This window comes from Anoplopoma fimbria, chromosome 12 (genome assembly GCF_027596085.1).
Source record: "Anoplopoma fimbria isolate UVic2021 breed Golden Eagle Sablefish chromosome 12, Afim_UVic_2022, whole genome shotgun sequence".
Taxonomy (NCBI): domain Eukaryota; kingdom Metazoa; phylum Chordata; class Actinopteri; order Perciformes; family Anoplopomatidae; genus Anoplopoma; species Anoplopoma fimbria.
In genome coordinates, this window is record NC_072460.1 from 25,470,475 (window position 1) to 25,497,442 (window position 26,968).

Consider the following 26,968-nt stretch of genomic DNA (forward strand, 5'->3'; position numbering starts at 1 on the left):
TTAATATCCCCAAAATAACGGGTTCAATCCCCGGCATCTCCACTCCTTTTGATTTTTATTTTTTTATTCATTTTAAAATACTAACTAAAGTCTCAAAGTATGATTATGTGCAAAAAAATCTGTTTTATTATTCTGAACATAAACATTACACCAATGAAATCTATTTGAAGCAACATTTGCATATTTTACCTTTAACCCAAAATAACAACAATAAAGTATCTCAAAATAAGGACTGAAAGAATATATAAAAATAATGACAAAATAATCACTTAACCACTGTCAGTAAATAAAAAAAAGATAAGTAAGTCATTTTAATAAGAAGCTATCTCATAATAATAAGTCTCAAAGTATGATTATGAAGCATTTCAGAATAATTAAAAATGATCTGAAAGTAATGACTTAATATATGTATAATTAAAAATGATCTGAAAGTAATTACTTAATATCACCATAGAAAAAAATCAATAATATATCTCAAAATAATGAGAAACAATCTAAACAATATTGACTTAGCGTCTAAAAATAATGCTTTATATCCCAAAATGAATTCCTATCTTAAAAAGAAAAATCACATAATTTCTCACAATATTTATTCATTTATATAATATCTCAAAAAAGTCTCAAAGTATGATTATGTGCAAAAAAAATCTGTTTTATTATTCTGAACATAAACATTACACCAATGAAATCTATTTGAAGCAACATTTGATCACTTATTTTACCTTTAACCCAAAATAACAACAATAAAGTATCTCAAAATAAGGACTGAAAGAATATATAAAAAATAATGACAAAATAATCACTTAACATATAAAAACAATCACTTAATATAGATTAATTAGATTTTTTTTTTTTTATTCATTTTAAAATACTAACTAAAGTCTCAAAGTATGATTATGTGCAAAAAAATCTTTATTATTCTGAACATAAACATTACACCAATGAAATCTATTTGAAGCAACATTTGATCACTTTTTAAATATTTTACCTTTAACCCAAAATAACAACAATAAAGTATCTCAAAATAATGACAAAATAATCACTTAACATATACAAACAATCACTTAATATATCAAAATAATGACTTGATATTTTAAATAACGACATAGTATCTCTAAATAATTAATAAATAGCTCAACATAACGACTAAATATTTCAAAACAATAACTTAAAATCACAAAATAATGTCCCCAAATAATGACTTAATATCTCAAATTAATGACTTAATAATTCAAAAATAATGACTTTGCATCTCAAAATATTAATTAGCATCTAAAATGAATGACTAAAATCTAAAAATAATATCTTAATATCCCCAAAATAATGACTTAATATTTTAAATAACGACATAATAATTAAAAAATAATGAGTAAGTATCTCCAAATGATGACATAAAACCTCAAAATAAAGATCTAACATCTACAAATATTGACTTAATATCTTGAAATAACATATTTCAAAATGTTGACTTATCAAAAACAATGAGAAACTGACTCAAAATAATGTTTTTTCTTAAGTAAAATTTGATCACATTTATATGTTATTTGTATTTTTCTTATTTGCCAAATGCAGTTAGCTCTGGTGAGCCTTTGTTGACAAGTTCTAGATAAAAATTGAAAAAAGAAGATCAAATATTGAGCAGTATGGGACATGAGAATGCAAGTTTTATACAGACGGCTATATATTCACATGCTTTGTGCCATTAAATCTTTTTTTGTTCAGGTTTCGACTTGTCTCTCATGTTTGATTTAACCCTTAGAGACCAATCAGGTTTTTTAGTCTACGTCATCTGAGAGCTGGGAACATGAAGATTCATTCGAGATCCAGCTCGGCGTTGTTTGTCATGTTGTTGTAGTCATGGTGATGAAGTATATGATGTCATCCTCATGCTCATTTGTGTCTCATAAATTGTTCGCAGCAATTCTTGGATTGATAACATTTGTTACACAGATTTGGTGCTAAATATAACCTTTTTTTTCCACTCCAGAATTAATAACAATTATCAAATATGCCTCCAAAATACCAGTTTAAGACACCAACTGGTGGAACAACATCTAAATTCATTTTATTAACATGTTTTTTGTCATTCGAAATGTTTTGAAGTGATTGGATGGCACTTCTGTTGTGTAAACATATGTAAAGCCACACATCCTCTGAATGCCTTCGATCTGTAGTTTGTGGTTGTAAAGTTTCATGAGGCTGTGATTATCCTAGAGGTCACATCAGGTCATTTTATACAACGAAACCTATCTCAAAATACTCATTAATATCTCAAAATACTCATTAATATCTCAAATGGAGAGTTTAACAGCCTGGAGTCTAAACTAAACTAACAATTCAAATAAATGTGGCTTTAATGGCATAAAAACTTCAGACAAAACAATGTTGGAAAAGCATCAAAATAGGAAGGTACACAATTATATTAATTTGAATATTAACACAACATTAAAAAACAGGCTATTTTCCAGACTTGTTTGCATATTTCTTTTTTTATGTGTATATACAATGGAGAAAAAAATACAGGATTTAATTTTTAGGGAATTTCATCACAGACTCTCAGTTTATAACACTGCAATTATATAAATAATATATACACATTGCAATACTTTCATCAGTGGACCAATAAAATGTGTTACCTCCTTCAGAAAACAAGAAAGAGACAGACATTTATATAAATGGAGATCTTTGAGATTGCCACTTGAATAATCATTAAATGTAGATGTAGATGTAAACTTAAGATGTAGAAACATGCTTATTAAGTGTAAATCAGATCAACGCTGCGTTAAAGTGTTCTTCTTAATTTGCATACATAATAAATAAGAATAAGAAGAGATTTTTTTGTTATGGAGTCATCAAACAGGACAGATCAACGTGGATCTGGATTACAGAAAACATGGATGACCTTTTCCAGCATCAGGGCTTGGCAGAACACACCTACACACACACACACACACACACACACACACACACACACACACACACACACACACACACACACACACACACACACACACACACACACACACACACACACACACACACACACACACACACACACAGTTTTTAACACACACACACTCCTCAGTGTCTAGTCTGTAATTATCCCATGACATGCAGGTTTCAGGTTTTAATAGAGCTCCATCTCTGAGGTCATTGTTGTTTGTGACATTGGTGGATCACTGCTGAATAAACTGTGTTTGACTTCTGATTCATGACCTGACCTTGAGAGCACAGTGTCATGGAGACAGTTTGTCTTTTACTGCCCCCTGGTGGCTGATCTCAGAACAGTCCCTCTGTAGAGCAGTTCACCATGTAACCAGGAGGTGGCGCCTTCTTCATAGATTTTGTTGTTTTTTGTTTTTCTTGACTCTAAAAGTGAGTCTGTTTCTTCCACTGTCAGTAAATAAAAAAAAGATAAGTAAGTCATTTTAATAAGAAGCTATCTCATAATAATAACGAAGCATTTCAGAATAATTAAAAATGATCTGAAAGTAATGACTTAATATATGTAAATAATGACTTCATATCTCAAAATAATGAGAAACAATCTAAAAAATATTGACTTAGCGTCTAAAAATAATGCTTTATATCCCAAAATGAATTCATATCTTAAAAAGAAAAATCACATAATTTCTCTTATTCATTTATATTATAATATCTCAAAATAATGACTTATAATCACAAAATATTGACTGAGCATCTCAAAGTAATACTTAACATCTCAAAATGACTTCATATCTTAAAATAATCACGTTACAAAAATTATTTATCATCTCAAAATCACAAAATATTGACTTAACATCTCAAAATGACTTCATATCTTAAAAAAATCACATAATATCACAATATAATGACTTAATATCCCGAAAAAATGACTTAGCATGTCAAAATAATGAGTAAGTACTACTTTATTATTTCAAAATAATGAGAAATTATCTCAAAATCATCACATATCTTCTCAAATCAATTATTTAATTTCACAAAATATTCACCTAATATCTCAAAATAATAAGTTAGTATCACGAAGTAATGACAAATGGAGAAGATGCTCGACGATAACTCAAACACCTCAACAGATATTTTGAGACAAACAAGGTAAAGAAGAAGAAGTAAAGCAGTGAAGTAATCACAGGACAAAAAACATCACGTATGTCGTCAAATTTATTTATTTAATTACAGTTCGTTGAGATGTAGCATCTCATTTTCTATAAAATACAAACACATACAGACAAGAACATCGTTACGTAACATAACAAACACTACAACTACACAACAGAGAGAAGAATGCGTAAATTAAAAAGCATAAACAGGTTCATTTAAGATGAGAAAATAAAGATATTCTAGGCAATAAAAGGTTATTCCAATTGTAAGGAGCTTTGTATTTGAACGACCTACTCCGATATATTTGAAGCTTATCTTAATGAACAAAACGTGTAATTATCATAAACGTTTGTTTGCGACAAAGATTATTTTCCTGCAATTCAATGGAAAAACCCCTTTGGCTTTTGTGAGATGATAACTTCCTGTTACGCCTAAAGAAATATCTCATCCATGCAGCATCTCTATGGAAACCAGTGAATGCTGGGAGGAGATATGAACTGAGATCACCAACATAGTTCGGCCATTTTTTGCACGATTCTGCTTCACCATCAACCCTGTTACGTAACCTTTGAGCAAAATATCTAATCAGCTGCTACAAACCAGATGGAGATGAAGCAAACAGGGAGACCCCTCTTTAATCTGCAGGGTCACGTCTGCAACGTGTCAGTGATCAAGATGGATTTTTCACCTAGAAACATGCAAGTGTGTGTGTGTGTGTGTGTGTGTGTGTGTGTGTGTGTGTGTGTGTGTGTGTGTGTGTGGGAGTGGGAGTGTGTGTCTGTACGAGCAGCGCTCCCAGTGGGATAATCTTATCTCCCTCCTGCTGAGTTTACAGACCTATGAACTGTAGGGCACACACACACACACACACACACACACACACACACACACACACACACACACACACACACACACACACACACACACACACACACACACACACACACACACACACACACACACACACACACACACACACACAGATTTAGGAGGTGAAAGAGCACAACGTTTGCACAATAGAAATACTCTGAGACATCTTCCAGACTCAGCTGCAGCATCCCGGCGTCGTCACTTCCTCCCACGTTGGGAGACGTTGGGAGACGTTGGGAGACGTTGGGAGACGTTGGGAGATGTTGGGAGACGTTGGGAGACGTTGGGAGACGTTGGGAGACGTTGGGAGATGTTGGGAGACGTTGGGAGACGTTGGGAGACGTTGGGAGACGTTGGGAGATCCATCGTATCCTTTGAATCATCACACACACAAAAGCTGTGATGTAAATGCACTCGAGTGGACCGTTACCCGTCGTCTGAACGGCAACAATGCACCTGATTGTTTTGAAAAAGGGCCGTCAGCAAAGTGCCCTTTTTTTAAAAATGCAAAACGTGGCTTTAAGCTGCAGTTAAGCAACAAAAAGAAGAACAACAACTTTATTTGTACAAACACAAAAAAGGTGTTTGGGAGTTGTCTTCGATTCATCCACATGAAAGGAGGCTGGAGCTCAGATCGGTCAGCGCTCCACCTCCTTTAATCAAAGCATTTTAAATTCAGTGCCATTAAAGTGGAAATTGTTTCCTGCAGACGTTTGACATCGTTTCCTCCTGTTGTTTGGCGTCACTTCCTCAGAAATTAAAACAATAAATTCATCTTGAAGGCAGAAAACGATGCTGGAGTTTTGTGTGTTGGAAGAAATTTAGTAGAACGATGTGAAAATATAAAGATTTCACATTTCTATTTTCTAATCCTGTAAACATCTGTTATTCCACTGTCACAGCAGCTGATATGTTTCTCTTCCATTTTCTCTTTTGCAATATCATTTTTTTTGCCGTTAACAGTCACCAGCTCAGCAGGTTTACTGTTCAAAGTGATGAAAGTGCAACAACTTTATGTTGTTATATAAACCAAAACAAATACATGAATACATACAACAAGGTGCTGTGCTAGTCTGCAAAATAATGCATAATAATGTGACTTAGAACCATTCTATTTATGACACAAATAAATAAATCCTGAAATCTCTTCTTTTAAGTCATATTGCTCAGGGGTTTTCTGGTTTTCTTTAAAGTCTCTTATTTTGAGTTTTTGAACAGAAACCTTATTCAGTGTTGTTTGTGCCGGTAAAAGTTGTCCTTCAGGAAATGTGGCTGTTTTTAGAGCACACATATTCCCCAAGAAAAACTTTCTTCTGCACATCTTGTCTGATATGTGAGTCCAGATTTGTTAAAACAAAATGTTGCACAACCTGCTTTAATTTGAAATAGAACCGTTAGTAACCCACCCACCAGCAAGAATCTATAAAACATTCAAACTAAAAAAAAACTCACAAACGTCGACATCAAATCAATTAAACAATTATTTTAGGAAACTTTGGCATTCAACTTGATGGTCTATTCAAAAGAAATAAAAAATAAACAGAAACACACTTTATAAATAAGACCAAAAGAATCAATGTCATACGAATCCTAAAATGATCAAAACAATATGAACATTCAGGCTCCCTCTTGTGGCTCAAAGGTGAACTGCAGATATAAATGTTAAATAAAAGACTATGGAAGAAATTCTACAAATGTATTTTTTTTTTTAATATAACATTTCACAAGCCAACGAAAGTTTTGTAAAATCATGAGCAACCTCATTTTTTGTCTATTAAGTGCTTACATTAACTTTATATGACATAAACACAACAGAAATTGTAATAAAGAAGAGGTTGTATTTCTGGAAGTAGCTTTCATATCAGTTTTTGTAAAATTATAGGAGGTGCAACAGATCTGAGCAAAGATTTTTCTTTTTGTACGAAAAGCTTTAATTGTGTTTCTTGATTTGTTTTTTGTTTTTAAGGCTTCCACTCTTACAGTCTTCTTAGAGAGCCACATTTCTTTAGACTTCCAGCTTGTTGTATTATTTATTTCTTGTAAAAAACTGTGGGAACATCGGCCGCTTCGTCCCCGAGGCCGCAGAGCAGAGAACATCTGTTCTGAGCAGCAAAAACTTTTCATGTCTCTTCGTCCTCCGAGTGTCACGAGGTCACTTCACCCTGTCGTAACACAGATTGTCTGCAGACAAAGTGCTCTCCTCAGGGAGAACAAATTCAACAGTGTGTAATCAGCTGTTTTTACGGTTTACAGCCTCCTGTGTGTGTGTGTGTGTGTTTGTGTCGGGTCAGGTGGATGCTTCATTTTGTTCTAATGTTTATGTGTGTGACAAATACAGATACACACAACACCATAAGACCACATCTACATACCAGATGTGTAAGTAAGTGCAGACACTTCCAGAGGGTCCTGTTCACCCGGCACTGGATCAAATTTGTCCAAAGGGGGTCCGTTTAGGCTCCACAAAAGGAGGCGAAGACAGACTAGCATATGGAACCTGTTGTGTCTCTGCCTGGCTGCGTCATTTACGGCGGAAAATCGCCTCTCGCACTCACAATTTATATAAATGTGCATTTTGAATGATGAAAACAAGAGAAAAACTTGACAATTGCAAATGACAAATAATGTGCTTTTATTTTGAAGAACCTACATTTTTTTGCCATTGAAGCTTGAAGGGTGTTTCAAGTGTCTCTCATCTGACTGATACAGTAGCTTCTCATTCAACTACTTTGAAGAATGTAAAATATAAAACATATTCTGGTTTGTTGAGCATTTGTTTGTTTACCACATAATTCCATATGTGTTCCTTCATAGTTTGGATGTCTTCAATATTAATCTACAATGTAGAAAAAAATAAAGATAAATATAAAGAAAAACCATTGAATGAGAAGGTGTGTCCAAACTTTTGACTGGTACTGTGTATATATATATATATATATATATATATATAATATATATATATAGGATGCATTGATGAGTCACTTTAAAAAACATGTTTAAATGTTCAGCACCTCTCAAACATTTGTCCTGCAGCAGCACCTCCACACCTCGGATTACTTTCACGTTTGTCTTTGTGTGTGTTTTTTTTTTTTACTGACCTCTGACCTCCAGTCTGCGTGGCGTCGGCGTGAACGAGCCTCTAACGACGTGTGAACTTTTGGGCATGCAGCGACAATGGCGCCTTTAGACAGGTGCACACACACACACACACACACACACACACACACACACACACACACACACACACACACACACACACACACACACACACACACACACACACACACACACACACACACACACACACACACACTCTTTGGGATGCTAAAGAGGACACATGAGGACATTCCTGTCTAATGGCTGGCACCTGATTTTCTGTTAGAAAAACAACAGGCCTCATGTCCTCACATCACCTGACTGAATTCATCCACCATAATATCAGGCTCTGTTTATAACCTACTTTTATTTTAAAGCACAAATCATACACACAAAACAAACTCCTTACGCTAAAGTGGATAACATAAGATATAACTGTTTTATGCTTAAAAACAGAACAATAACAAAGAAAACAATAGAATACAAAATATAAACATGAACAATAGAATTGTGTAAATGAAATAATACTGACACCATTGCAGAATAAAATAGCATTAAGAGTAAAGTTAATGAATGAAGTAAAACATTTCACTAAAATAGGTAAAAGGAATTTATAATAACAAAGATTAAATACAGAAGAATTACAAAAAAAACTTAGAAGAACCATAAAATAACAATTTCTGAATATAAAACAAATAATAGAGACACCATTGCCAATCAGAATAGAATGGCAATAAGAGTAAGGTATAAGTAAAGTACACATTTCAATTAAAATAGAAAAAAGTAAAAGAATAAAATAAAATATCAAGTGTATAAGAAGTGAAAATAACATCAGTGCCTATATAGAAACTGAAACAGAAAACTGAAAGATTTTGCACATAGTATAATGAAAACATTGCTGCTGTTAAAACAAGAACAGAAAACATCATAGAATGATAACGCTCGTCATCATTACAGTAAAATAAGATAGTGGATAATATTTGGACAATATAAAATAAATCTGGAAGAGAAGAAGTTAAATAAAAGATGGGAGACAACAATCATCCTTTTACTTTCTATTTTCCTTTTATTACATTTAATACATTCTCATAACCCCCATTTTTTTTATAATAAGGGTACAAGTTTGATGTTGGAGAGAACTTTACGCACGATTATGCAGTCGAAAAAAAAAGGATGCAAGGGAACAGACTTATGTCCCTTCTTAAACAATTTGAAAAATGTCAGATCCATTTCAATCACATAAAAGTTCACCTGTTCAAATATTAAGATGGTATTAGAGAGTATGATCAGTTACGTTTTGTTAGATTACCTCTTTACAATTTCACACTTTTACAAAAAAAACAACACAATAACAAAGAAAACAATAGAATACAAAATATAAACATGAACAATAGAATTGTGTAAATGAAATAATACTGACACCATTGCAAAATAAAATAGCATTAAGAGTAAAGTTAATGAATGAAGTAAAACATTTCACTAAAATAGAAAAAAAAGATTAAATACAGAAGAATTACAAAAAAAACTTAGAACCATAAAATAACGATTTCTGAATATAAAACAAATAATAGAGACACCATTGCCAATCAGAATAGAATGGCAATAAGAGTAAGGTATAAGTAAAGTACACATTTCAATTAAAATAGAAAAAAGTAAAAGAATAAAATAAAATATCAAGTGTATAAGAAGTGAAAATAACATCAGTGCCTATATAGAAACTGAAACAGAAAACTGAAAGATTTTGCACATAGTATAATGAAAACATTGCTGCTGTTAAAACAAGAACAGAAAACATCATAGAATGATAACACTCGTCATCATTCCAGTAAAATAAGATAATGGATAATATTTAATATAAATATAAAATAAATCTGGAAGAGAAGAAGTTAAATAAAAGATGGGAGACAACAATCATCCTTTTACTTTCTATTTTCCTTTTATTACATTTGATACATTCTCATAACCCCCATTTTTTTAATAATAAGGGTACAAGTTTGATGTTGGAGAGAACTTTACGCACGATTATGCAGTCGAAGAAAAAAAGGATGCAAGGAACAGACTTATGCCCCTTCTTAAACAATTTGAAAAATGTCAGATCCATTTCAATCACATAAAAGTTCACCTGTTCAAATATTAAGATGGTATTAGAGAGTATGATCAGTTACGTTTTGTTAGATTACCTCTTTACAATTTCACACTTTTACAAAAAAAACAACACAATAACAAAGAAAACAATAGAATACAAAATATAAACATGAACAATAGAATTGTGTAAATGAAATAATACTGACACCATTGCAAAAATAAAATAGCATTAAGAGTAAAGTTAATGAATGAAGTAAAACATTTCACTAAAATAGGTAAAAGTAATTTACAATAACAAAGAAGAATTACAAAAAAAATGAATATAAAACAAATAATAGAGACACCATTGCCAATCAGAATAGAATGGCAATAAGAGTAAGGTATAAGTAAAGTATTAGAGAGTATGATCAGTTAGATTACCTCTTTACAATTTCACACTTTTACAAAAAAATAACGAGCTTCCAAGAATCGACGTGTTGTGCATTTTTTATTCTAGAATGTGAAGAAATAAACAGAAGTCAACCTCACAGGTGTGACTGATGAGCCGACAGAGGACGCTGCAGCTCCAGGTTGTCTTCACATGTCCAGTAAAGGAATGGACACAGTGGACTAATGCAAGCTGTAAGAAAGTCTAAAAGTGGATATAAAATCCTGATTTTGCACTTTTGCTAATTCTTTCTACATTCTTGTGCAAACAACTCTTTTTTCTTTGACTTTGAGGTGCATCATCTGCAGGTGAAGTGAGACATCACAGCCGAGAAATGCGCAATTAGCTCTGAGCTCACAGCTTTTGGCACACATGGGTCACCTGTGGAGAGTCCTAACGAGGGGTGTGTGTTTTGGGGAGGACCTGTGGAGACACGCCTTCCTCCTCCACCCTCCACCCTCCAGCTTCTCCTCTGCTTTACTATATGAGGAGGCAACTTTGCCACAAGATCCATTCAGCAAACGTTCCTCTCCGACTACAACCTGCAGCTGAGATCCTCTGGTCTGTGCGCACTCCACACCGCCGGAATTATTATTATATTTTGAATATATCGGTGAAGCCAGACCTCAACATGCCTCGTTCATTCCTTGTCAAGAAGTATTTTTCCAGCAAGAAGCCCTACTACAGGGAGAGCCAACTGGAGAGCCAAACTGGTAGGTTTTTTATGAATCATTCATGAGTGAATTTGATGCATCTGTGATGATATTGAACATGTTGATTGAATCACAGAAGTTACCTTCAGACCCATGTGACTTTTTTGTTATCTTGCATGTAACTTTCTGGGTGTCTGGTCACCTTGATAATCTGCTAATGGAAAAGCCAGATGCATCAGGGTTATGTATTGTAAACTGGCCGTAACAGGACACCCAAGAATGAAAACAAGTTTAGTGCTTTTATTAGATTATCTGTTCCAGCCCACCTGACTTCCCTTTTCTCTGTGTTTCCCAGCTTTTGTCCCAGAAAGCTTTGCACAAGCCGAGCTCCCGACGCAGAACAACAGCTTCGCCCTGACCTGCTACCCGACCAAACCGTTCTTCAGCAGCATGGACACCCTGCCCGCGCCCCTCTCCCCGGTCACGCCCGTGTCTCCGTCCCCCTCGCCGCTTGGCCCTCTGGACCTCAGCAGCTCTCCGTCCAGCAGCAGCAGCAGCAGCAGTAGCAGCAGTGAGGAAGAGGAGGACGGCGGGCGTACCTCAGATCCCCCCAGCCCGGACGTCCTCCAGCACATCTACCACTGTCTGCACTGCAGCAACAGTTACAGCAGCCTCTCTGCACTGTCCCATCACCAGACGTCCCACCAGCAGCAGGCGTTGTCCCTGCCCGCCGAGGTCTCCACGCGTCCGGCCTTCCACTGCAAACACTGCCCCAAGGAGTACACCAGCCTGGGTGCCCTGAAGATGCACATCCGCTCACACACTCTGCCCTGCGTGTGCCCCACCTGTGGCAAGGCCTTCTCCAGACCGTGGCTGCTCAGAGGACACATTCGCACACACACCGGTAGGCAACCACCAAAAAAAAATAAACCTTTTTTTCACACGTCAAAGAGAGCAATCCCATTGATTTACGAGCTCTGTTTGGCATGCAAATGTAACAGCTGGTCGAGCTCATTGATATTCATTGACGTCTCCTGATGTGTGAGCAAATGTTATTGCTTAGCATGACACAATCTAATCTTGACCTCACAATGGTTATGCAAGGGAGTAGAGTAGAGTAGAGTAGAGTAGAGTGGCTTTCCTGCTCCTTTGTTAGTTTATCTGCAAGTAATTTGAAAAACAATGACCAGAGGACCTTTTCTTTTCATGTCGTAGTTAAAGTGCATACTTCTAACCAGCTCTTGTCTCCTCCATCCAGGCGAGCGTCCCTTCTCTTGTCAACACTGCAACCGGGCCTTTGCCGACCGCTCCAACCTGCGCGCCCACCTGCAGACTCACTCCGAGGTGAAGAAGTACCAGTGCGGCTCCTGCTCGCGGACCTTCAGCCGCATGTCCCTGCTGCACAAACACAGCGCCTCCGGATGCTGCCCGGCCTCGTAGAAACATTCACATTCCCTGAACTGCTCTCGTGAGCCAGTTTTCCCTCCCAATAAGAGACATAATACCCAGAGGACAGCGGACTTTAAAAAGCCACGACGGGACAGAAAACTGGAGTTCTGTTGCTTTTATATATAAAAAAAAAAGACCCCTCAAGTGCCTTTTTTGCCGGGAACTCTGTAGGTAGATTTTGACTTGGGGTCATATTGGCTCACTCTTCTTCCTGTCAACTGTGTGTGTATGTGTGTGATTTGAGGGCAGCTGGACATCCAGTTAATTCCCAGGAAGCTCCATCGGTGCCGGCCGGTCCGGGACTCTGGCCTTGTTGCAGCTGCTTGGGCGTGTTTGTGTGTGTGTGGATGTCATTCCTCACCATACTATACATACATGGCATGTGTGTGTTTTGGGACAGCTGTCTGTGTATGGTGCACTGTGTAGGCAGGGCGCTGAGAGACGGGTTAGCTGTGACCTCGTCGACAGGTGACTCGCCCGTCCCGAAAGGACCACTTCAACTTGACCAAAAAAAAACATCACCAATATTGTCATTTTACAGTCTAAAGTACATTTATTTAGACGTGTTTTTCTGGGAATGTTGTGTCCCTGCAGTTTTAATGAACCATTTTGTTGAATTCAAATGGAAATAATGTGCCTTTTTTTTTTTCTGCCACATGTAAATAAAAGCTTTGTTTAAAAAAAACAAAAACCTTTGTGCTTGAACATTAATTTGTATTTCAACGGGTATTGTATTAACCCACAACTCTAAATGAGTTCATCCGGACAGACATGGCAGACAGAGCTGTAGGTTTGTGTGATGTTGAGTGATAGGGGGAACACCTGCACACACCTGCCAGGCTGTCAACACACACACACACACACACACACACACACACACACACACACACACACACACACACACACACACATATGCTGAAGAGGTGAGAGGAGGGGGTGGCGATTCGGGGGGGGATGAATGGTGCGACTGCAGGTGGGAGGATTAAATTGTGGTTTTAAAGAAGTTTAAAAAAAAAGGCCAGCGTGGCGAATTCAGCAGAATCCAAGTCAGTGGCCCAGATCCAAAAGTCCCGCCTAAGAACTTAAGCCCTGAACCCTCAGGAACTCTACTGATGTCACCTGTTATAGGGAGTGTGAGAGGCTGGAAGTGTTTGAATTACAAATGGGACATCAGTAAGTTGTGAACATTTGCGACACTTGAAGCTTCTTTTACAACCACTTATGTTATGAAGAATTGTGGGTTATAGTTTTTATGAAACTATATTTTACCCAAAGATTCAAGGTTCATTTACTGTCATTATGCAACACCGAGATGGACAAAGATATTCAGTTGTAGCCCATTTTCAACACGACAAACAAAACAAAAAGAATAGTACTTTCCTGTGGTGTGTTTTTGAATTTGCATCATAAGGAATGTGAAAAGCAGCAACAAAAACAGATAATATGACCGACATCTTCACATTAAAAATTAAACATGAGGAAAACATCGTCCACCAACTCTGACTTTGTTTGAGCACCATGATGTCCACCTCCTCTGGTTCCACTGGAGTCCTGCTCTTGTTCCTGCTGTCAGCCCATCAAGAGCATCTTGATCCTGGAGGAATGATGGATCCAGGTCTCTGTGAAGATATGGAATCAACAGTCACAGACCTCCTGCTGCTTTCAGACAGCCAGGGGCATGCTGGGTAGTGGAGTAGTCTTAGGTCCTAGCTGGGTTAGCTTAGCTTCCATCTCGGCTCTCCTCCCCATCCTCTCTGATGCATGTTCGAGCAGGTCTGGATGGTTGTTCGGCGTGCACTTAATCCCCATGTTGATGAATGTATTCTGTCATAAGCCATCAGCGATAAACATGAAACAAACAACAAATAAAAACACAAATGCAAAAACAAACACACGTGCGATCCTCTTTCTTTACTTTTTTTGTTTTTTATGTGTCGAAATTCATCTGGTAACCCTGTGTTTAAAGTCACATTGCTATGAATGTGGATAAAGCTGCACAAAGACTTATGGGAAGTGTTCATAAAGGACTCAAACACTAAACAGAACTAAGAACCTGCACTGACTTTTGAGGTAACGCCCCTCAGAGTTCATGGAGTGTGTAGATTTGGGATTGGGCCAGTGTGAAATTAACATGAGTGTGAGAATCCCACCGACCCACTTCCTGCTGCAGGAGCGACCAAAGACTGAAGCAGAAAAATCTCATGAACCAACCCAACACTTCCCAGAGAACCTCAGGACTGACAGAGATCCATCTGCTCTGTAATGGTTACACTCTGGTTACCTTGGAGGAACTTCTAGAGGAAGTCTGTCCTCAGCTGAGAGGGAACATCCAGAGTGCACATATGGCAGCAATGTGTCCACGATCCCCACTGCCCTCCTGACCCACACACACACACACACACACACACACACACACACACACACACACACACACACACACACACACACACACACACACACACACACACACACACACACACACAACGCCAGCATGTCTTAGTGAGGTAACAACACGTTTCCTCCTATAGCCCTCAGTGTTGAGAGGTGGATGCACATGTGTGTGTGTGTGTGTGCGTGTGTGTGTGTGTGGTGGTGGGGGGGTTTGAAGAGGCTCAGGATCAGATTGCATGACTTAGCTTGCCGAAATGTAAACAGCACCCTGCAAAGACTGTGTGACATCCACAGCACACACTGCAAAGACACACACACACACACACACACACACACACACACATGCAGGCATATTGAATAAAGAGCTTTACTTTGATCAAGGGGGGATTTTTCCGTTCTTCTGCCGATGGGCTGAGTTGAAGTGAGAGGTGGGAGTCACACCTACGCAGGTAGTGAGTCAGAGAGGCAGAGAAGCAGCCGGTCACAAGAAGGACTGAACTCCGCTTGAACTGCCGACAGAGAAGGTGCAGCAGGGTCTGATGGGTTAAAGGGACAGTCCACCCGAAAATAACAAAATATATATTTTTCCCCTACACTATGTATAAGAAGTTGACGTCACCCATCGGTTTGTGGACTGACGTTATGAAGCCCTGATTTCAGTAGTTTGGCTGTCGCCGTCGTGGTTTTTTGGTATCCAGAAGAGAAACGTAAGGGTAGACTGAAGTACAACAGAAAGCTGAATAAGACATTTTTAAGGTAACCAAAAATGTTGCAAAAAACTTCCATGAAGTTGAAAGACGTAAACTTGGACAACTCTCAGACAGCAACAAAACAAGTTACCATACGTATGCAGACGACACTCAAATTTACATAAAGATATCTCCGGGGGATTATGGTCCAATACAATAACGACTGGGTGGTTGGTTCTTGGTCTTCTCTGTCTTTAATTCTAATTAAATGCCCTTTTTATAATGTGTTTCTTTGCACTTTGTCTCAATGCTTTTGCTGTTCAATATATGCATCTATGATGAGACACTTCTGTCTTCGGGGAATTGCCTGTCAAGGTGCAAATAGATCTGCGATAGCTTTTCTTTAATCCAACGATAATGGCTAAATTGAACGCTTTAGATCATAGAATGTTTATAAGAAATGTCGTAATCACGGTGACGTCACCCACTGATTTGTGGACTGCGAATTTGAAATTTGAAGCCATCTCGAAATGTCATTTTCCTGAATAAGACATTTTTTTCCCTAAAGTTGTCGCACAAACATCTTGGTTTCTGAACCTGTCAATCAACGCCCTAAAGCATCTCTTTATGGTCTGTTTGACTCTAAATGGAGCATCATTTACTAAATGAACATCATGCTGTATTGAAGAAGACTTGAAACTAGAGATTGAGACCATAAACTCATGTTTACAATGTTTACTGAGGGAATAAATCAAGAGAGAAGTAGAGTCATTTTGCTGTGGAGTTCAGATGTTTTTTTTGGGTGTTTTGAGAACCACAAACCGAGAGCTATATAGTCTAAATATGTTGGGAGAGAAGGCAGACATCTCTACGGCCGATATCTCCAACACTCTGCAACTCACACCAAAACAATCTAGACTGATAAAGGGACAAAACAAATCAATAAAAAATACATTTTTTTCCCTCTTACCTGTTCTGCTAAGTTAAAAGATGGAGAAGACACATGATGCATCAAATACCGCTGGATGAAGTTTCTCCTTTGAATATCTAGCTCCACAAATTCATACAAAAAGCATGTCATTTCTGATACGTTTCAGGGGTTTTGAAATCTAACTCTGACACCTTGCTAGGGGGACATTTTTCTGGTTTGCAGTGTGTAAGAGGCAGTCGATCACCCTGTAGCTTTGAGGCAATGAGATCACTGGACCTGTCACCGTTCTCTTTCAGAGAGTGTGATATCATATTGGTCCCCTCAAAGTGTTTTAATGTTTGCGGCGTCACACATGCGGCCCTTGACTAATGTGACATTCCTGAGCCATTAGTGACAGACATACAACACCGCCATCTAACTGAAGAAGAGGGCTGCTCTGTCTGCCGTACTCACAGTCTGCTTTCGAGTCAATGTCAATAATTGGATTTCCCCAAAACAGGAAATAATGTTTTGCTGACCTGATTACGAAGAAAAGGGGATTGCCGTTTGTTTCATTTCTCATGTTTGTTATTCTCACATAAAGAGTATCAAAGCATTATTGCATCAAGCTATTCATTGTGGTTTTATAATCATTCACGGCCTCTAAGTTAATCTGCAGCTGTTTTTTTTGTTTGTTTTTTTAATACAAAATATCACACAAATAAGAAAATCAGCAGATCAGCCTTTTTTTCAAACTATGTGGCAAAACCAGGCAGCATCCTCTGGTTCTCATAAGTGAAACCTCAAGTGTCTTAAAGCTGCATTCAGCTTCAAACTGATTTATTCCCTCAGTAAACATTGTAAAGTTGAGTTTACATGAGTCATAAACATGAGTTTATGGTCTCAATCTCTAGTTTCAAGTCTTCTTCAATACAGCATGATGTTCATTTAGTAAATGATGCTCCATTTAGAGTCAAACAGACCATAAAGCAGGGTATGATTTAGGGGCGGGGCTACATAATGACTGACAGGTTGTCCGGTCTGGGAGTTGTCCATGTTTTTGTCTTACAAATTAAACCCATTCACAGTGTGTTTTCACTTCATGAAAGTTTATTCTAACATTTTGGTAAATGATGCTCCATTTAGAGTCAAATAGACCATAAAGCAGGGTATGCTTTAGGGCGGGGCTTCTGTGATTGACAGGTCTCCACCAAGACGTTGTCCGGTTTGGGAGTTGTCCGTGTTTTTGTCTTAAACTTTGAAGCTTATGTTTTCACTTCATGGAAGGTAATCGTAACATTTTGATCGCCTAAAAATGTCTTATTTAGCATTCAGTTGTAGCTAGCTCCATACTCTCCTGTCCCCTCTGGATGCAAAAAAACAAACAAGACGGCAACGTTCAAAACCAAGATGGCGACGGCCAAAATGACAAAAATCAAGGCTTCAAAACGTCAGCTCACAAACGGATGGATGAGGTCACGTCAAATACAGCAAATTCTTTGAAAAGTGTTTGGGGAAAAATATGTATTTTCTGTTGATCTCAGCTCCACCCTCTTGTGTCACTTCTGGACGCAAAAAAAACGCAAGATGGAACAAGATGGTGGCGGCCAAACAAAGATGTCAAAGTCTAAGAAACAAGATGGTGACAGCCAAAAATCAATATGTCCACGGCCAAAAACAAAGATGGCGCCGTCCAAAATTTTGAACCTTGCTCTTCAAAACCGTGGTCCACAAACCAATGGGTGACGTCGCGGTGACTACGTCCACTTCTTATATACAGTTTGGGGCCAAAAGTATGGAATCCCCTAGAAAAAAGGCTATAAGAGGGAAACCCAAATTAATTCAGTATTGCTTTTAACTTACTGTCCTTCTTCCTTTGATTTAATATTTAACATGTTTTATTGTTACTTTTTATCAGTGTAGTATTTTACATGATTTAATCTGTTTGTTTAATCCAACGCTTGTTTCTTCACTTTGTCGTAAAGCACAAACTACACCCCCTGTATGAAAGGTGATACATTAATAATGTTTATTATTATTATTATAATTATTAATAAATTAAAGCAAAAGAAATGCAGTTTTTTTCTTTTATCCACTAAATTGGAAACCTGGAGGTTACTTCATGAACTCTACTTGGATTTGTATACACAAAAACCTGATGTTTGACAGTTTGCAGCCGGATGACTTTTATTTTGTTATAGAGCGGCGTCATCTTGGAAACAGACAATATATGCCTCACTCTAAACAATCGACTCACGAGGAATTGCAAATCAGCTTCTTCGCATGTGTGCAACAGAACAGACTAAACTCCCCTCTCTTGATTCGAGCGATGGGAAGCAGCGCTGCATGCCAACGAAAGTCACAAACATTTGCTGAAAGCTGAAAATTGCTAGTTTTCTCCCTTCACTGTGCTCTCAGTCAGTGTGTTTGTGGTAATGTTTGGGCCGCAGGAAGTGGCCTGTCAGTCTTGTATAAACACAGCTCTTCCAAAAACTTGCTGACATAAAGCATCTGGGAGCGTCTACAGCTGTTTGTGTGTACATGGATGTATGAGTGTGTGTTGGTGGGTGTCACTCAGGGGTTTTTGGAGAGAGAGAGAGAGAGAGAGGGCACAGTATATTGCTGAAATCAGAGCTGGCAGGGTTTGCAGAGCTGAATCACTGGAGGATCAAATTCGAGCCAAGGAGGTTAAGTCACTGGGTTAAAGTTTCAAACCCTCTTACAAGCTGCAGTGATCTTTCTCAATGCAGAATGTTCTCATCCAGCGTCCGTAGCTTTGTGTTGTAATTCGTAGATCCGACAAAATCAATTTGTGTGTAATCAACGTGATCATGTACGAAACCGGAATAGCTCACAAAGGTTGGATGGGTCAAACAAAAAGACAGGTCTGGTACTCAGAGACTGCTGTTTGTCCCTTGTGTGAAACAAGAAGACAATGTTGATTATTTCTCACGTCACTTGCGTATTTCAATAACGACACTTCAGTCATTATTGTGACCTAAAAATCACCATTTTACCATCTTTTCTTAGACCTAACTAAGTATTTCACCATCTTTACTAAACGTAGCTAAGTATTTCGCCATCTTTTATTAAACCTAACAAAGTATTTCACAATCTTTTCCTAAACCAAACTAAGTTGTTTCCTGTGAAGACGGAACTTTATTTTGAAAAGGCTGTGTGCATGTAATGAGCGTAAATTGACTGGTGTTTTGTAGAAAAATGCATTCTTTTCAAGGACAAGTTGTTCAATGTCACTGCCCAAAGCTTTGAGAGACTTTACAGACAACATTTCTCCAGTCTGCGTGAAATATAGCATGAGGTTTAAAGGAAAGGGTGAACTGGGGATAAGAAGATGATAATGGGAGGAGGGAAAGACGAAGCATTAAGGGAGAAGAGATAGGGACATTGGGGGAGGAAGAGGGTGTCTGGTGAAGAATGAATGTTTCTGTTCGCGGGACGTTTATCAAATCAGTAGGGAGTAGCATTTGTTGAGGAATGCCACATGTTGCAATGTAGACTTGATCAATGACATGTGCTGCGAGGGCCGAGAGACACGCTCACTGTTGATGCTTTTCTTGGGTGAGCAAATCAGGATTTTTACAAAAGTCCTAAAACACTTCTGCACACAAACAGATCACACCTCCGGACAAACGAACCAGTTTCACCCAAGGACAGGATACGGTCTCTAGGAGGGGGTACACGCTATTTCCTGCCCACCTCCGCAACTCCTGCTGTCACCCCCCCGCCCACCGTTCAATGGTGTGTGTTTATGTGTGTGCTATGTGGCTGGTGCTGTGTTTCCTCCTAAACACAGAGCCTCTCTGTGTCCCACGGGTCAGAGGGTAGAGAGGACGAGCCATAAAGGGACAGGACGGTGAACAGATGAGATGTGTTGTGTGTGACTGAGGTTTCCAACCCTTGTGCCGTCCAGAGCTGCCTACATGCTGGTTTTTTCCACCGCAAACAAACAGTTCAAACCACAGCTGAACCACACTGTTGAGTTCTATTCACTTCAAGCATGTACGAGAAAGTAAAGGCAATAAACCCCCTTTTCTGTAATTAGATATTATGACGTATTTTTGTTGGCCCAGCGTAGTTGAAGGAGGAATAATTCTCTGAACACGTTAGTTAACGCTGGTTAGCAGGTTTTGCTGGCTTGTTTTTTGTTTTTGTTGCACTTTCCTGGACCCATATTGTTACTTAAGAGAGTGACATTAACTAACGGGACCATAGTAGCCAAGCTCTTCAAAGCTAGCAGACTATTTTGCCAAAGGGGCGCAGACAGCAGGAGCTCCGGAGAGGACCTGTAACCAGTGTAGCATGAAAGCATGGTGGAATTAGCAACGTAGCTAGCTAAATTAGTCAATTTGACAACTTAATGCTTCATCCACACACTGTCACAGTAAAAGACCACTTTGTTTGGACCAATGCTGCTTGCATGCCACACTGGTTACAGCAGGCCCTCTCTTTATACCTCTAATAGTTTAGCCAATAAGCAACATTTAGCAGAAGGCTAAGCTAAACTGTTTGCAACATTTTCTCGTTAATGTAGCTTGTTAGAGCCTCAAATCGGAGGTTATCATCTCAAATGTTTGCAGCCAACAACACATCAATAGGAGATTTTTGATGGGTAACTTTAGCCCACTACTCTGAGGTGATTTGTGTTCGCGTCCAGTCTTTCCTTTGTTTAACATGTGACGTAATCATGACGTCAACCGTAAAAGGGTCCATATGGATAAAGTCTTCTATCATGTATTGATATAAATTGTCTTGACTATGCATTTTAATAAAATAATCCAGATGTATGCAAAACAAGAAATCCAATTATCCCATTAAGCAAACTTGCTGTTCAATATTTGACTTGAGTATTTTTATCGCTACCTGCTATTCCCTTATTTCTTTCTTAATCTAATGATCTGAGTGCTTCGTTCAGCGCCACACTTTACCGCACACAAGGATGACAAATTGAGGGGACTCCATGTCACAGTGACCTCGGGGTTGAATATCACACATCTCTGAGTCCGATCTTGCAGGCCGCTGCCATCTGGTACTATTACACTTTATCTGATTAATGTTATGTAATGCAGCAGACAAAGGAGCATGCTTTACTGTGTGGCGGTACACTGGAGGAGACATGTGCTCCATTAAGTTGTTGTTTTATTTAAAGCTTGAGCTTTTGAGAGTTAGATTTCTCATGGTTTTTTTCTCAAATGGAGGGAGGTTAAAAGTCGTTTCCACTCCAGAGTCCCGGCTTCGCTACGCCCACATTTGTAGTGCGGAGCGAAGTGATTTTAGTTGCATTGACGGTAATGTGACCGTGGCTTTACACACTTCATTTCACTGATTAGCCCACATTCACCCAGAGAGAGGAAAGGGGCGGGGCCAAATCCAGGCCAAAAGTCTTGATCATTTGAAAAAAAAGAATTGAAGCTGAAAATACAAGCTTTGGTCTTGAACTTTGAAAAATACAACAATATATTCGAAATAAAAATAAGTGGAGGAAAAATGTTTTTTAGGGTTGAATATAACTTTGATTCAATTACGGAATTGTTTTGAATAAAATAAAATAAAAATTCACTTTCATATATTTTTTGATATTTGAGGTCTTATAGTTTTCAGGTGCAGATTTTATATTTTCAGATTGAGACCTTGAAGTCTGAAAAACTGAAAAAATACGATCTGAAAGTGAAAAAACGATCTGAAACCAAAAACTTTCAAAAAATTATATAAAGATGAAAAATAAATATTTTATTCAAAACAATTCCAGAATTGAATAAAAATGTAATTCAACCCCAAAAAACATCCGCACTTATTTTTATTCGGAATACATTGTTGTATTTTTCAAAGTTCAAGACCAAAACTTTATATTTTCAGTTCCATTTCGTTTTTTCAAATGATCATGACTTTTGGCCTGGATTTGGCTCCATACTTGATTTACTGAGAGTTGTTGGTTAATAAGGAATAAGTCGACACCAGTGAGTGATTTACTGCACATTCAGAAACGTCAGTGGTGTAAACTGATTTATTTTCAACTGTGAGCCAACAAGACTTAAAAGCGGTGCAAGAAAAGGAGTGAGCAAGTCACAACATGAACGAGTCAAAGAGAGAGAGAGAGAGAGAGAGAGAGAGAGTACTGACGGAGACGCACTTCATCCTAACATGTAAAACATTCAGTGGAATAAGGAACACTTATTTTGACAAATGCAACCCTTTATCCCTGATTTTTAAAGAGTTTAATGAGCTCTGAAAATGTGTTTGTTGGAATGTAATTGTAACACTTGATAACAATCCTAATGTGTTAATATTAATACTACTATTACTGTGTTTTGTTTTGATGCTTTGGCAACATAATTATTATATTTTAAATTTCAGGTCAGTAAAAGCCACGTTGAATTGAATTGATTGAACTCATCCAGCGTGGTGGAGGTTTATGGGTCCAACAACTGTGTGAAACAAGAAGTTAACGTTGATTTGTTTGTCCTGTAACTTGCATAATGTAGTTTCACAACTTCCGTAGTTACTTTAACCCAGACGACGACCTTTTCCTAAACCTAAATCAGTAGTTTTGTTGCTTAAACCGAACTAAATTGTTTCCTGTGAAGAGGGAAGTTTATTTTGAAAAGACTGTATGCATGTACCAAAACTTGTTTCATTCAGTTTCAATTCTTTTTTTTTCAAAGATCATGACTTTTGGCCTGAATTTGTCGCCATACTTGATTTACTGAGAGTTGTTGGTTAATAAGGAATAAGTCAACACATAGTGAGTGATTTCCTGCACATTGAGAAACGTCAGTTGTGTAAACTGTGATTTCGTTGACAGTTTACACTTTTCCTAAACCTAAATAAGTAGTTTTGTTGCTTAAACCAAACAAAATTGTTTCCTGTGAAGAGGGAAGTTTATTTGGAAACGACTGTACGCATGTAACGGGAGGAAACTGAGACGCTTTGCTGGACTTTCGTAGGAAAACGCATGAAAAAGGAAGAGCAACTTTTCGTAAGAATCTTTGTATGAGGACATGTTGGAGTCGGACATGTGGAGAGAGAGAAAGAAAGACATGGTGGTTCATAACAACATGAGGGGAGAGAGCTTCTGCGTTTATCTTGGACCTGCAAATGAGTCTGAGATGCACTTCTTCTCTTCTTTCAGTCACCCCTCTCTCTCTCATGTTGTGTCATTCTTTCTCTCCCTCTCTCTCCCTCTTATTTACCACAGGTATTCAGGTATTCGCCCTCGGGGTTCTGCTGCTGGTGCTGAGAGGTGCAAGGTGCACTTTTGTCCTCCTGTCAGGGCCTGTGTGGGCCCAGAGGGGTGATGGAGGGCGGGTGGTGGTGGTGGGGGGGACGCCAGCCGAAAAGGACCAGGACAGTTCTATTGTCCCGAAGCATTCCAATCAATGAGGGATACGGTAGGGAGCGAGGGGGGCGGAGACGGGTGGAGATCCGTCTTTTGAGTTGGGGATCTTGAGTTTAGAGCACAGATTGCCTCCCCTCGTCCTCCCCCGTCCTCCCCCTCGTCCTCCCGTCCTGTCCCGTCCTGTCCCGTCCCTTGAGGAGCTGCGGGGCAGGCGAGTGCACCTGCCTGAAATCCACACCCGAGGGCCAGACGCCTATCTCTACCCCCCCACCACCACCCATCTCCGAAGAGGTTTTACAGAAACACTGCATGTGCCACACACACTGGTGTCCACTTACACCCTGTTTTAAAGGAGAGGGACGTCAAAGTAAAGTACATCTAAGAAATGTGAATTAAAAAAATGCATTCAGATTCAGATTAATGCTGATGATTGAATATCCATAACAGTATTTGCAGAGCTGTAAGTGACCTTAAAGGGTAACTCCTCTGATTTTTAAAGGCAAGTTTGTTTACATGGTACATTTCAGCCCTTAACAAAATTATTTAGCAAACTTAATAGAGATATTTTATGTTACATATACTTTTTGACATGTTTTTGTTTAGAATTTATTAATTTATCCATTTATTTTATTTTAGCTTTTTTATTTGTAACTCCCCATGCAACTTTAATTAATTGATTAATTTATTCATCATTAATTAGTTTTCTTACGAGGTTTTACATAAGTGTTTTTGTTTTTGTTATTGTTTTAATGTCTGTACATATATGTACGTATGTATGTGTGTAGGGGTTTGTAAGTTCTGTAAAATGACATTAAAATATATAAAAAAAACTATCATTTAAGAGCCAAGAGAGTAGTATATAGTAGTAGTATATATTCCATTTATGCAAATAGATCCTCCTAAATTCAACCAAGGTATCCTCAAACAACGGTTTGTATTTCTTACAAAATGTTATTTCTTCCTGTGCGTTTTCCTACGAAAATCCTTGTTATATTCACAAGGTCTTTTTTAAACTAAACTTCTGTCTTCACCATAAACAACTTACTTAGGATTTGTCAAGAAATGTACTTGGTTAGGTTTAGGAAAAAGTTTGTGGTTTTAGGTTTAAGAAAAATAACTAAACAGAAGAGTCTTTACTAAAGTACCAAAGTTACGTATCACTTTTCCTTTCACACGGGAATCAAACATCGGTCTCCTGGGCTTTAGCAGATTTTCTACTTCCTCGTTCAAAATTACATGGATAAAATAAAAAATAATTTTGTGGAATATCTACGAATTACGGTGCATTATTTTTCATAGGTATTGCTACAAATGCTGAATGAGACCAGCCTGATATCACAAACTGGTTCCTTTAAACAAATCCTTTTCTAAGTAAATCAAAGTCAGCTCACAGTTGACCTGCTGTGGATCTTTATGCTCTCTTTCTTTATATTCTTCTCTGCAGAACGACAAGCCACATGATCCACGGAGAGCATGGAGACACTTCACGTTTTCATGAAAACAATCACAACTAATCACATCCAGAGACTCGCTGCCCATTTTCTCTCCGTCGCACACACACTCTTTCACGTAACCAAATCTCCACATGGAGCCTTGTGTTGCATGTCTTCTGCTCCTCGTCTCTCACATAACCATCACATTACTTTGCTGCAGAGTTGAGTCGGCCATGTTTTGTTATTTTGGCGCAACAAGAATCATCCCTGGTTCGTCGTGGAGAACTGATTCACATTGCACATTAGTTCGTTGCATGTCAGAGCACATGGTCAGGCTGATGTGCATGCTTGAGTGTGTGTGTGTGTGTGTGTGTGTGTGTGTGTGTGTGTGTGTGTGTGTTTGTAACTAGACCCTCTTGTGCAAGTAGGGACAGGTGTGTCACCACCTGACCACACCCCCGGGCAACACGGCACCTCCTGTCCCCAACACCTGTCCCCTTCGTCTGTGCAGAGACCTGTATATCCTTCCCCACACACACACACACACACACACACACACACACACACACACACACACTGGCTAAAGGGAGGCAGGTTGCTGGTGTGTGACGGAGCGAGGGGGATCAGATCAGGTGGTCTGGGTCTTGAGTAATCACACAGCTGTCCCTCTGAAACTGGAACTCCATCGAAGTGTCCGCTTCAGAACTTCCTGTCCGACGTCCCAACAACACGGTGACATCGCTGCAAGCTGTTGGACGGCCGCTACAGAACCATCACATCTCCGTGGCAACAGATGGGATCGCATCAGCAAAACATATCTTCTCTCCATGTCCAACAACAACAGTTTCATATTTCTGAAGTTTTCTTTTTTCATGGATTGTGATTGTTTCACTCATCATTCTCACCGCTGAGATGTTGGGGATGGAATGATTTCGCAGCACTTCAGTATAGTGAGCACAACAAATGTTAAGATTTCACAGAATATATCTATGAAACAACGTGATTGACACGTTTATAGTTGTATTGTAGGTATTGTTATTTTTTTATTGTCAGTTTCTGTGTTACCAATTATGTTTTTTGAGGAGTTAAGTTTGTGGAATTTTAGTAACAATTTGATTCAATTCATCATAAAATAAGTGTATTTATCTTTGACTACAATACTGTATTTACTGAGTAAATACACACATACACCAATAATTATACTCACTATACCGTAAAAGTTTATGTATCAAGATTATTTCCCTTTTATCTTTTTAAAATTCAAGATGAAATAAAAAAATTGGCTTTAAAAAGTGGGACTTTTTCGGGTACAGAGAAGAATGCATTTCAGTTTAATATTGTTTAATATTTGACTTCATTTCGATGTGTTTTTTGTTGGCATCCTGTGACAGGAAGTGAAGTTTATTGTGAAGCTGAATGAATAAACTAGTTGCCTGTGGAGCAATACGGTTGTTTTACCGTTACCGAGCCGACTCAACGTCTCATGTCGTTCCTCGGAAGTTAGGATAAA

At 38.3% G+C, this 26,968-nt stretch overlaps 1 protein-coding gene across 1 annotated transcript; it reads left to right on the plus strand.

Annotated features, from left to right (window-relative positions):
* The first annotated feature begins 10,872 nt into the window (after nucleotides 1-10,872).
* snai1b (snail family zinc finger 1b) lies at nucleotides 10,873-13,344 on the plus strand. Its single transcript, XM_054609591.1, has 3 exons — nucleotides 10,873-11,292; nucleotides 11,588-12,136; nucleotides 12,491-13,344. The coding sequence occupies exons 1-3, from the start codon at nucleotides 11,064-11,066 to the stop codon at nucleotides 12,670-12,672; spliced, it is 960 nt and encodes a 319-aa protein (XP_054465566.1). The 5' UTR covers nucleotides 10,873-11,063; the 3' UTR covers nucleotides 12,673-13,344.
* The last annotated feature ends 13,624 nt before the right edge of the window (nucleotides 13,345-26,968 follow it).

Bases quoted from the DNA above. Each gene is read 5' to 3' on its own strand.
- snai1b (XM_054609591.1), top strand. From the start codon at position 11,064: ATGAGGAGGCAACTTTGCCACAAGATCCATTCAGCAAACGTTCCTCTC. The intron at 11,293-11,587 runs GTAGGTTTTTTA...TGTGTTTCCCAG, and splicing joins CCAACTGGAGAGCCAAACTG to CTTTTGTCCCAGAAAGCTTT. The intron at 12,137-12,490 runs GTAGGCAACCAC...TCCTCCATCCAG, and splicing joins ACACATTCGCACACACACCG to GCGAGCGTCCCTTCTCTTGT.